We start from the raw sequence: 13,304 nt of genomic DNA, 5'->3' as shown, positions 1-13,304 counted from the left end.
TTAACAAAAACCATATGATCATCTCAATAGATGCAGAAAAAGCATTTGACAAAATTCAACATCCATTCCTATTAAAAACACTTGAGAGTATAGGAATAAATGGACTTTTCCTTAAAATAATCAGCAGCATCTATTTAAAACCATCAGTAAGCATCATATGTAATGGAGATAAACTGCAACCATTCCCAATAAGATCTGGAGTGAAACAAGGTTGCTCACTATCACCGTTACTATTTAATATTGTATTAGAAACGCTAGCTATAGCAATAAGAGCTGAGAAAGAGATTAAAGGAATAAGAATAGGCAATGAGGAAGCCAAATTATCACTCTTTGCCGATGACATGATGGTATACTTAGAGAACCCCAGAGATTCTGCTAAAAAGTTATTAGAAATAATCCACAACTTTAGCAAAGTTGCTGGTTATAAAATAAACCCACATAAGTCATCAGCATTCTTATATATCACTAACAAAATCCAACAGTCAGAGTTACAAAGAGAAATTCCATTTAAAGTAACTACTGATAATATAAAATATTTAGGAATCTATCTGCCAAGGGAAAATCAGAAACTTTATGAGCAAAATTACAGACCACTTTTCACACAAATTAAGTCTGATCTAACCAATTGGAAAAATATTAAATGCTCTTGGATAGGGCGAGCAAATATAATAAAGATGACAATATTACCTAAACTAATCTATTTATTTAGCGCTATACCAATCAGACTCCCAAAAAACTATTTTAATGACCTAGAAAAAATAACAACAAAGTTCATATGGAAAAACAAAAGGTCAAGAATTTCAAGGGAATTAATGAAAAAAAAATCAAATGATGGTGGCTTAGCTGTACCAGATCTAAAATTATATTATAGAGCAGCAGTTACCAAAACTATTTGGTATTGGCTAAGGAATAGATTAGTTGATCAGTGGAATAGATTAGGTTCAAGGGATAAAACAGTCAACAAATATAGCAACCTAGTCTTTGACAAACCCAAAGATCCCAGCTTTTGGGATAAGAACTTACTGTTTGATAAAAATTGCTGGGAAAATTGGAAACTAATATGGCAGAAACTAGGCATTGATCCATACTTAACGCCGTACACCAAGATAAGGTCAAAATGGGTTCATGACCTAGGCATAAAGAATGAAATTATTAATAAATTAGAGGAACATAGGATAGTTTACCTCTCAGACCTGTGGAAGGGGAAGGTCTTTATGACCAAAGCAGAACTAGAGATCATTACTGATCACAAAATAGAAAATTTCGATTATACCAAACTGAAAAGTTTTTGTACAAACAAAACTAATGCAGACAAGATTAGAAGGGAAGCAATAAACTGGGAAAATATTTTTACAGTCAAAGGTTCTGATAAAGGCCTCATTTCCAAAATATATAGAGAATTAACTCTAATTTATAAAAAATCAAGCCATTCTCCAATTGAAAAATGGTCAAAGGATATGAACAGACAATTCTCAGATGAAGAAATTGAAACTATTTCTAGTCATATGAAAAGATGCTCCAAGTCATTATTAATCAGAGAAATGCAAATTAAGACAACTCTAAGATACCACTACACACCTGTCAGATTGGCTAAGATGACAGGAAAAAATAATGATGATTGTTGGAGGGGATGTGGGAAAACTGGGACATTGATGCATTGTTGGTGGAGTTGTGAACGAATCCAACCATTTTGGAGAGTAGTTTGGAACTATGCTCAAAAAGTTATCAAACTGTGCATACCCTTTGATCCAGCAGTGTTACTACTGGGATTATATCCCAAAGAGATTATAAAGAAGGGAAAGGGACCTGTATGTGCACGAATGTTTGTGGCAGCCCTTTTTGTAGTGGCTAGAAACTGGAAACTGAAGATGCCCATCAGTTGGAGAATGGCTGAATAAGTTGTGGTATATGAATATTATGGAATATTATTGTTCTGTAAGAAATGACCAACAGGATGATTTCAGAAAGGCCTGGAGAGACTTACACGAATTGATGATGAGTGAAATGAGCAGGACCAGGAGATCATTATATACTTCAGCTACAATACTATACGATGACCAGTTCTGATGGACCTGGCCATCCTCATCAATGAGATCAAGCAAATCATTTCCAATGGAGCAGTAATGAACTGAACCAGCTACGCCCAGAGAAAGAACTCTGGGTGATGACTAAAAACCATTACATTGAATTCCCAATCCCTATACTTATGCCCACCTGCATTTTTGATTTCCCTCACAAGCTAATTGTACAATATTTCAGAGTCTGATTCTTTTTGTACAGCAAAATAACAGTTTGGTCATGTATACTTATTGTGTATCTAATTTATATTTTAATATATTTAACATCTACTGGTCATCCTGCCATCTGGGGGAGGGAGTGGGGGGTAAGAGGTGAAAAATTGGAACAAGAGGTTTGGCAATTGTTAATGCTGTAAAGTTACTCATACATATAACCTGTAAATAAAAGGCTATTAAATAAAATAAAATTAAAAAAAAAATAGATTACCCTGGCCTGCATCCTAAGCTTCAACTGCTCTTTGAAAGAAAATTCCATTCCTTACTACATTTTCTGGTGGGTACAGAATAGTCTTGTATTATTTGAATTCTCTTTCCTTTATATTTTAAGGTCTTTCTCCTTATGATTTGAGGAACTTATTTCTTCTGAGTCAAAATATTGAATTGAACCATCATATGTATTGGAGTTTGCAAAGCCTTGGGATTTCTTCTGAAAGTAACCAATGAATTCTTTTCATTAGTGTTTCATTTTTTATATTCATAAGTTCGGGCAGTTCTCTTCATTTTGTTGACCCATTGTGTTATTCTGGGAGAGCTATGATCCTTAGGTTGTGTCTATGCATGTCATCTTCAAGGGCAGTATGCTTTGTCTGCATAGTGAGCATATTTTTTCTTCCATATTCTCCTTCCCTTATGCTAATCTGCATTCCCAAATATATTATTCACTCTTGTTTCTTTGGTAAGCAGATTTCAGTTTTTCTGTTCTACTCATTATGTTTGCTGTGCAGATCAAACATTCTGTTCACCTAATTCTGATTTTTCTTTTGAATTGTTCAGGGACAGCAGCTTGTTGATTCCATATTCTCCTCACATTCTATAGTGTCCTCTGTCTCATCAGGTAATGAATCATTTAAGGAACTCCTTTACTAGATCTGAAAGCCATGACTCAGTCTGTTGTTAATGCTTACTCCATTGATTTATATGCTAATTTTCAAGGTGTATGACTTTATCTTCCTGAGACCTTTGGCAATTTCAGTTTCTCTCTCTGCCCCTGCCTGTCCCGCTGTCATTTGTTTTCTGTTTCCTTCCTCTTTCATGATGATTTGAGTGTCTTAGCCTCTTCCCATGCTGAACAATTCACAAGTTCACCAGTCTAGATCTCTCTAAATAGTAAGAACTGGCCTCGACTAGATGCTGTTCTCTTTCCCTCAGGTTTATGCTGAGTGCTGTACAACCACCCTTGCTCATCCCCACTCCTCTCCCCCTCCTTCTCCCCCACAATGTCCCGTCATAGTGACCTGTTGTATTCCCTCTGTTCCTCAGTTCTCTGGTTCAGCACTAGCAGTTCTGAGCTCTGTAGCGTGGTGCTACAGGCCTGGCAGATTTTTCTCCTAGAAGTGGGCAGGGCAAACTTCCACCACCTAGAGATGGCCCTGGAATGTAGGGAGGATATTGGTAGCTGGGTCTGATTAAAATTGATTAAAGTTCACACATCACCCCCCAGAATCTGTTAGTTCAGCCTTGCTATAGGTAGCATGAGAGGTCAGGTCACACAGACTGTTAAATATGAAAGATATAATTGAACCCAAGTCCTCTGACTCCAGAATCAGGGTTTTTTCTACTGTCTAACACTATCCCTCGTTGTTCTCCCCAAATGCTAAAACTGTTCCTTAGGAAGAGAATTACAACTCCAGGGAGACAAATGTCACCACTGCATAGTCTAGAGCAGTTCCACTTCTATGTGCTGCCTTAAGCTTTACTTTCCCCACACTCTCTAAATCAGATTCATTCTGGGGGCCAACTTGCTCCTCTGACAATTTATAGACAGACCGTGCCACAATTGCAGGACATCAACACCGGGACATGCCCTCAATCTCCAATTATCAATACCCAGATACCAACTTTTTCCTTCACCTCCCTCCTCCAATCAACAAAATGAAATTCTCTCTTGCCTGTGGACCAGTACACGCACAACTGCTAACTTGATCACTCCAACGACATACCTGCTAACTGCATCCATAGCCTTCTCCATACCCTTTCTGTAACACTCTGGATCCAACCTGTCACAAATAGTGAGGGGCTGGTTCTCTGATGACCATCAAATCACAATGACCTGTATCAAAAGGAGTCTTGACACTACTAGCTGGGGGATTCGCAAATGCTAAGTAATCACTGGTAAAGGTTTTATGTCCAGGCTGCCCTCCTTATAATAGCTGTTAGCATTTTTACTTGAGCATCCCCAGAGCTCATAACTATCAATTAAGCTGTAGAGAGGTTACAAATTGTACAAGGAGAGGGAATGTTCACACAGTCCAAGATCTCTGAATCACTGAAGTATGGGTCTGCCATGAGTAAGTATGAATGACTCTACTATCATTGCATAGTATACATGGGTACACATGACAATTATTTGCCTTTCAGAGATTTTTTTTTCCCCTTGGGTTCACAGATATATTATAGATGATGACTAACATAAGAATTCTGACTTCAGATAAGTAGGACACTATTATAAAGCAATTTTCTTATATTGCCTCTAAAAAATGATGCTATATTAAATTTAATGGAACATCTTATACCTTAATTGTTTTCTTAAAGAGGCACCAAGTAGAGTGGTCTACTCTAATAGGGAAGAGAGAGAAAAAAAAAATTAGGGGGGAAAATAGCATAGGCAAGCATGGGGGCACAGACTTGTAATTCATCCTCTAGAGACTGAAGCTATCAGGTTTTTTGGAAATTCTAAGTTGATTGGGTATAAGCACCAGGCTGCCTAGGGAGTGATGAACCAAGCCAGAATTGTAATGGAACGAGAGCCTGTGCAATCAGCAGTGGGATAGGACTCATAAGTAACTGTACACTTCTAGTCTGGATGAGATGGGGAAACATAAATTTTAATTTGAAAAGGGGGTGGTGGTGGAAAATCACCTTGATAATTTAGCAATCTTTTCCTTTAATTTATTTTAATGACTTAAGTAAGCTTTCAAAAACCTACTTTGGGTATTCTACTTTTTTTTCATGGGAATTACAGTAGTAATAAAATAAATCAGCAATCTTTTGCAACTGGCCCAGAAAGTTACTTAGTCCAGAGAGTCCGTGGTTTTATCCAAGAGTGCTTGTTTTAGTCTAACTTGTACAAAACAAACTCTTCAGATCTGAGCTTCTAGAAAAAACAACAAAACAAAAACCTCACTCTAATATGCAAAACCACATTCATCCCTCTCTTGGCTCATGATACTTAAAAAAGGCATCAGTCTGGTTGAAGAGAATGATGACTCTTTCCCTCTGAAAACAAGCAAACTGAAGGGTTTGAGTTAGGGCTCTTTCCTTCTTTCTTGAAACAAACTTTCCTACTCTTCTATTAAGCACAAACAAATTACCAGATTGGATCAGGTTAAAAACTTTGTTTTCCCACAGCACCACAATAACAATAATAAATATTTATGATTCAAATACTCCATTTTCCCTCATGAGGACAGTGTGGCATTGTGGAAAAAGAACTGGGCTTTGAGTCAGGAGAGCTGGATTCAAATCCTACCTCAGCAAAACCCTTCCTAATGGGAATGTGTGAGGTAAGAACTTTGTTGTTGTGTTGGTTTTCCCTAATACATTCTTATTTTCAAAAATACTCTGAAGTTAAACCGAGGCCTAAAATGGTAAATCAGTAATAATGTTAATTCTATAAATAGTTATTGAGCTCCTACTGTGTTCTAGTTACTTTGTTCAGGACACGGAAGAGTAGTAAGTGACTCCCTGTCCTCAAAGAGCTTACAGTTAAAGTAAGACAAATCCCTCTTGGCTTTTCAAAGGAACTCCTGATTGGGCTTTATCTTATAAGGATATTATTTTCCATGGATTTCCCGAGTAAAGCCAACTCTGTGAAAATAGCATCATAAACAACAACATACTCTTAGCCAGGATCAACATTTTATTTGTTATCAAAAAGTGAATAGTAGTTTTAAGCAGCATCTTATATATTCAGGGCCTGCCCAATTGTGCTCTTAGATCTACAATGATTAGTCATTGCAAATGAAAGTTAAATACATGATGAAAGATGTCAGTAAACATAAATTCTCTAGACACATGGTTTTAATTTTACACTGCTACCAAGTATTCACAGAATTCTAATCCACCATGAAGAGATACAGTAACAGTATTACTAATGTTATTCATTTAGGAATGTGTTATGTTTATTTTCAATACTCTAGGAAAGCTTAACTACCTTGAAATTAGGAATCCTATGATGGACAGGCCTTGGAAAGTCAGCTATATTTTGTGCTTCCATATAATCCCAAATCTTTTCACGAATTTCCTGTTTGGAGACACCTAAAACATTAATGAAAGAGGTTTGAATTAACCATCAAATAAACCACTAGGAATCTTACATATGGTTAAAGACTACCATATAAACCTTTAATACATTATAGTCAACCAATCAAAAACCATATATTAAATGCATACGATGTGTCAGGCATTGTCCTAAATGCTAGGGAAACCAAAAAAAAAAAAAAAAAAAGCAAAAGATGTTGCCCTTAAAAAGCTTATAATCTAATAGGGAAGACGATGTGGAAACAAATATGTACAAAGTGTAATAGAATAAATAGAAGGATAAATAGAAGGAAAAAGGCACTAGAATTAGTGGTAGCAGAAAGGTTCCTGTAGAAAATGTGACTTTAGTTGGGGCTTAAACGAAGTAAAGGAGGTCAATAGTCAGAATGGAGAACGCTCCTGGTATGGTGTAACATTGTGTCCATATGCTGAGCAGTTACTTGGCTTGTAGCTTCTTGCAATAAAATATTAGTCTACCAAATCTAATCCAAAACTAAGAAAAAGTTTTGTTTCTTAAAATGCTAGTTTAATTCACAGTAATATGGACAGTGCATCACCTGGGAATTCAAATTATTCAAGGATGAACAAATGAATATTTAGAGCTTAATGGATCTTCCTACCTAATATGGCTACAAGTTGAAATACTTTACCTGAAGTAACCCACATTATTTTCAAATATATCTGGGCAATGAGAATGAATTTCCCTATTCTCTTTGACAAAAAACACGTCTGTTTTATTTCCTTTTGAGCACTATTCTGAAACTTACCTTCTCAGGAAATCTTTCCAAGTGAATTCTACCTGACAATGACCACTACATTAATTGCAATATTACTTCAAATCTTCCTTTGAGATATATTGAGATGTATTCATTTATATTTTGAAATACTACTATATAATAACAGTTATATTTATTGTATTTCCTTTGAAACAGTTACAACTACATTTATCTTCCTAATTATTTGATCAGACTATATACTTCAATAATAAAGTTTGCAAAACATTTTACAAATATTCTAACTGATGGCACTGCATTGGCTCTGGATTAGGCAAAACTGAATTAAAACCTAATCTCAAATACTAACTGATTCCACTGAGTCACTTAATCTCTTTTTGCTTCAAAAAAATAAGAATAACAGCTCCTACTTCTCAGGAAAAGTACTTGGTAAAGTATGTGGCACACAATAGGTACTATATAAATGTTTATTCCTCTTCCCCTCACAACCACTCTATCAGATAGGTGATATTTTAATCTCCATTTTGTAGATGAGGAAATTGAGGGTCTCAAGGAATCACACTGATAGTTAGTGCCTCAGGCTGCATTTAAATTCAGGTCTTTTTGACTCCCAGTCCAGTTGCCTATACCTTATAACACTCTGTTGCTTCTAGAGATACATGATTTGTCAGAAGGACTCCTCTGCCAGAGGCAGACTGCACTTCATCCTTTTAAGTCCTCCCAATGTGATGAAGGCTTTCTATTACCCCACATACTAACTGGCTGGTCCACTTCCTCTTCCAATCACATATCTTCTGGATTATCTTTTAGAACATTTCTTGCAAGTCATTGCTGGTAATATTTATGACCATTATTATGTTAGTAACATTCATAATCACAATGCACATTACCAAATGGCCTTTGGGCTACCTTCAATTTTGACTTTCTAGAGATTGGGCTGTCCTGTCATTTGCAGTATACTTAGATTAAAAAGATGTGGGGGTTTTTATGGTGGTAGTAGTTGTTTCTAAGAGCAATATGGGAATGCCCTAAGAGTTATATACCTTCCAAGATGCTCTCCTACTAATCAAACTTTGAACCCAACTCATTATGTTGTCTTGCCAATTGACCAACTCAATGAACTGTTCACATTCAATTGCATATACCAGATAGATTAAAGAGGTCCATGAATTTGAATGGGAAAATATATCACATAGCTATTTTTACTAACCACTAAACTAAAATGTAGTACTCCATTCAATTATAATTTTAAAAAAATATTTTTGAGTAAGGGTTTGTAGGTTTTACCCAACCACCTAAATACCTTAAAGGATCATGATCTATTCTATATAATGGGCATTATCCTTTTTTTTTTTTGTCATGTGGATCATTATGCTGAAATCTTTTGAGAGATTGTCAAATTCATTTAGGATAATGTACAGTATTTGAGAGATGGATCCAATAAAATATAGAAAAAAGAATATGGAGGATTGTATCTTGTATAATGAACTCCTCTAACTAGACTCTAACATCTCAAATCCCAATGAACTTATGTGGAGAAGTGTAAATAACAGTAAAGAAGAGGAAGATAGGAAGACTGACTGGACCAGAACAAATATACACAATGAAATCCATGTTGGAAGTAGTGTAATTTAAAATATTATGAGATTACTTGAAAAGTTACTTGAAAAAAAGAGAAAATACTGAACACCTGGGAAAATATCATAGGTGGTATAACAGAACAGTAGTAACCATCAACCACTGCCTGCTTTATCTCTATAAAATCAATGTTAGAATAATTTTATTCAAATATTATAGGTAATATCTTTAGTGAGCATATTTATATGCTCACTGTTTTATGCCTCACAGAATACTAAAATTTAGAAATCGTCTAATCCCCACCTTCTTAAACAGTGGTTTGTAACCCCATACAGGGTCCTGTAACTGAATGTGGAGGTCACAAACTTATGATTTATTATTAGTATACGTTTGACTTGTATACTTATTTTATATACCTATATTCTTAGGAAAAATTTCTTGGATGAAAGAGTCTCAAGTGGAAAAAATTTAAGAAGCTCTAATCTAGTTCAATTCTGATTTTATAGCCATGAAGACTGAAGTCCAGAAAAAGGAAGTGACTGATGAGAGGTCACACAGGTAGTAACTAGTATAGTCAATGGAACTCTGATTCCAAGTTCAGGGATCTCTTTCTGTTCCATGAAACTTCCTGTTGTCAAGGAAGTACCACCAACATAATATCTTTTGTATGAAAGAATAATAGACAATAAACAGATGTTCAAAAGCCTTCTGCATTCAAAGAAACATAATGGCATCTGTTTTGCACCTTTCAGTTGGGTATTTAATTATGAAGACATGGCTTGCTATAGAATATCTTTTGCAAAAACCTTGTTGTTCCTTTTCCTTTCTCATATTTGCAGCAAGGAAATCATCAATATAGGGATAGATCATTCTCCAGAGAGATAAAATAGTTATCTTTTCAATTTTCCCTTGACTACTATTTTGGGGCGGTCATAATTTTTACATGATTACAGTTCCATATTTTTCCCTCTTTAGACACTCTGAAAAATCAAACACATACTGCCTTCAAATGTATCACTTGAAGCACAAAGGTTTCCTATGTATTTTTTGTCTAGTCAAACCACTTATTCCATTTTCTTCTTCTTTAGGATAATGTCTAGTGGGACCAGAGATGCTGAGTCCAAAAGCAGTGGTTCTATAATTTGTTAGTGAAACCCTGAGAAATATATTCCATTTTTCATCTGTTTGTTGCCCCTCTTTCAATTTCATTTTAAAAACTGATAAAATATGACTGAATCAGTTCTCAGCCCAAGTTTTCAGTAAACTCATTTTTCCAGGCCCTCTAATACTTTTCATTGTTTAATAAAGTAATAATGCTTAATTTTTCATATTCCCCTGTGGTAAAATTTAGGAAAAGAGTTTAAATTCCAAACTATTACCCTTGTCTGTCACATCTTTCTACTCCTAAGAAGGTCAAATGCTTGATGGCAGAGGTAATTTCTAGGCTCTTTGGGCTTCTTTGTTGTGGGCAATTTCTTTCTTTACTAAATGATGATATTCTGTTTCATATTTTTTTCATTTTCTTCAGCGTCAGCAGCTTATTTTGTTAACTCTGGTTGAGGCTGTTACCAGATTATATTAATGATTATAAAAATTATACAATGCCATAAAGTTTACAAAGTACTACACATAACATTATTCCCTCACATGATATTCAAAACAACCCTTTGAGAAGGGTAATCCAGAAAAAAATCACTATTTTATAAAACAGGAAAGTAAAATTTTGAGAGGTTAAGTGACTTGCCTGTGGATTAGAGGGGATATTTATAGCCATAACTCTTACATTCTTTCTGCTAACCTATGATATTTGTAAAGCTGGAGAGTTTAAAAAAATAAATCTATCAAAGCTACATACTTATAGAGTAACACATAAATGAAAGTATTTTTTAGATGAAACACAAAAATTATATCCCTTTCACTAATTCATTAGCAAAATTCTGGTACTAGGCAGAACAATCTTAGGCAGTAAGAAAAATTCTAAGTTTAGAGAAAATATAAGTGCTCTTCTGGAGTTTATAGAATAGCAAAGGAATAAAGAGAGAAACAGATAAATATCTTCGCCCTGGGTGAGGAGGATAAACGTCCTCAGCTGCCAAATCTGACCCGCGGGCCATAGTTTGAGGACCCCTGTTCTTAATTTATGCCAGTTGGAAGGAAGCTCAGAAACCATGACACCTACCCCATAATTAAACAAGAATTCTGCCTCCAATATCCCCAGCAATCAATTAACCAGTTCTGCCTCCTAACTTAGAAGATCCTCACTTTTCCCCAAAACAGCCCAGCTTATTTTTAGATAGCTCTAATTGTGAGGAAATTTTCCTTCTATCAAGGAATGACAGTGGATAGAACGCTGGCATTAGTCAGGAGACTTGGGTTCAAATTCCTCCTCAGATATTTATGTATAAACTGGACATTTATAAGTATGTCCTTCTCCTTGTTGGTGAAATGTGCACAATAAATGGGCATGTACTCTCTTCTCACCAGGTCCAGGTAACCTGGAGCAGAGTGAAGATGTAAAAATGGCAAACTAAGGGGCAGAGCAGCAAGGTGGTGATATCCTGCAGTAAGGAGGATCTGAATTCAAATCTAAGCCAGATGTGTGACCCTGGGCAAGTCACCTAACCCGGACTGCCTCAAAAAAATAAAGCCTCCCACTCTGGGACTCACAAGGTCCTTATTTGGATTCTAGTCCTGTGAATGGCTAGTTCAGGGACGTCAAGTAAGATCTGTGGTTCCCTGTCCAGTTCTAAATTCTACAACTATCAGTTGTCCTAAATTTTAAAAAATTTCTCTGGGCAGATCATATGTGTATATTCAGACCAAAAGTCCCAATGATTTTGCTAAAATGCAAGTTTGCTCCTGTCCCTCCCTTACTCAGTAAAGTCCAGTGGCTCCCTACTTGAACTGTGTGACATTCAAAGCCTTCCATTCAAAGCCTTCCATAACCACTCCAGCTTTCTTACACCTTCCTCCCATCCACACTCCGAATTAGGGTCACTGGCCCCTGGCTCCCAGCATTCTCACTGGCTGTTCCCCATATACACATACATGTGTATATAGCTATATAACCATGAAGTTATATACATATGTTTACATATGTACATATACACACGTACAAAGATATCTTACATGTCTGTATGCATATATACACATATATGTATATACAGATACACACGTGTGTATATACATACATAGTGTGCATAGATATAAGATAACCAGGAACATATATGTGTATATATAAACATGTATATGTAGAGAGAAAAGATAAGCAGGAAGTTTACATATATGCATACATATATCTATATGTGTGTATATAGATATATATGTATATGCATGTATAGACATAAATATAACTAGAAAACCATACATAACATATATATGTGTATAGATATCTATATAAGTATATACACACATATATACACAAGTGTATGTACATATATAGATATAACCAGGAAGTTTATATATATATATATATATACACACACATACACACACACACACACATACATACACACACACATATAACATACATATGCACATAGATTAACCAGTTACTTGCAAATAACATATATGTATGTCTATGCATAGATATGTGCATACATAGAGGTATAAGATAACCACAACAAGAAAACCATATATGTTTGTGTACATATAAAATTTAATTTATGTATATAATGAGATATAAATATAAGATAAAAAGAAAGTTATAAATAACTTATATATATATGTGTCTATATAGACATATCTATAAACATGTAGCACACATACACGTGTATGTAGAGATATAACTAAAAGTTATACAATGAACATACATATGTTTGTATAGACACGATGTACGTGTAGATAGAGATTTTGATATAACTAGGAAGTTATATATAAAAAGTTACATATATGTGTCTATATAGGCATATCTCTATAAACATGTAGCACACATGCACGTGTGTGTAGAGGATATAACCCAAAGTCATATAATGCACATACATGTGTGTGTGTATAGACACGGACATATAGATAGAGATTTTGATATAACTAGAAAGTTATATATGTTACATATATGTGTCTATATAGACATCTCTATAAACATGTAGCACACATGCATGTGTATGTAGAGATATAACCCAAAGTCATACAATTCACATATACATGTGTGCGTATGGACACGGATGTGCAGATATTTTGATATAACTAGGAAGTTATATATAAACAAGTTACATATATGTGTCTATATAGGCATATCTCTATGAACATGTAGCACACATGCACGTGTGTGTAGAGATATAACCCAAAGTCATACAATGTACATACATATGTGCGTATGGACACATAGAGATTTGATATAACTGGAAAGTTATATATAAACAAGTTACATATATGTGTCTATATAGACATATCTTTATAAACATGTAGCACACATGCACGTGTGTGTAGAGATATA

At 35.1% G+C, this 13,304-nt stretch overlaps 1 protein-coding gene across 3 annotated transcripts in view; it reads right to left on the bottom strand.

The window, feature by feature from the left end:
* Positions 1–13,304, bottom strand: part of MTHFSD (methenyltetrahydrofolate synthetase domain containing) — a 48,555-nt gene that overhangs the window by 34,228 nt on the left and 1,023 nt on the right. For 2 of the 3 annotated variants that reach the window (XM_012540358.3, XM_012540359.3), the window contains exon 2: positions 6,451–6,554. In XM_012540358.3, the coding sequence (XP_012395812.1) occupies positions 6,451–6,554 (104 nt within the window). Of the gene's footprint in view, positions 1–6,450; positions 6,555–13,304 lie in introns of those variants that run through there. The other variant, XM_023495091.2, reaches the window with a different exon arrangement.

The sequence above is a fragment of the Sarcophilus harrisii genome, chromosome 2 (genome assembly GCF_902635505.1).
Source record: "Sarcophilus harrisii chromosome 2, mSarHar1.11, whole genome shotgun sequence".
NCBI classification, from domain to species: Eukaryota; Metazoa; Chordata; class Mammalia; order Dasyuromorphia; family Dasyuridae; genus Sarcophilus; species Sarcophilus harrisii.
The sequence above is the reverse complement of the archived record's forward strand: the minus strand, read 5'-3'. Positions and strand labels throughout refer to the sequence as shown.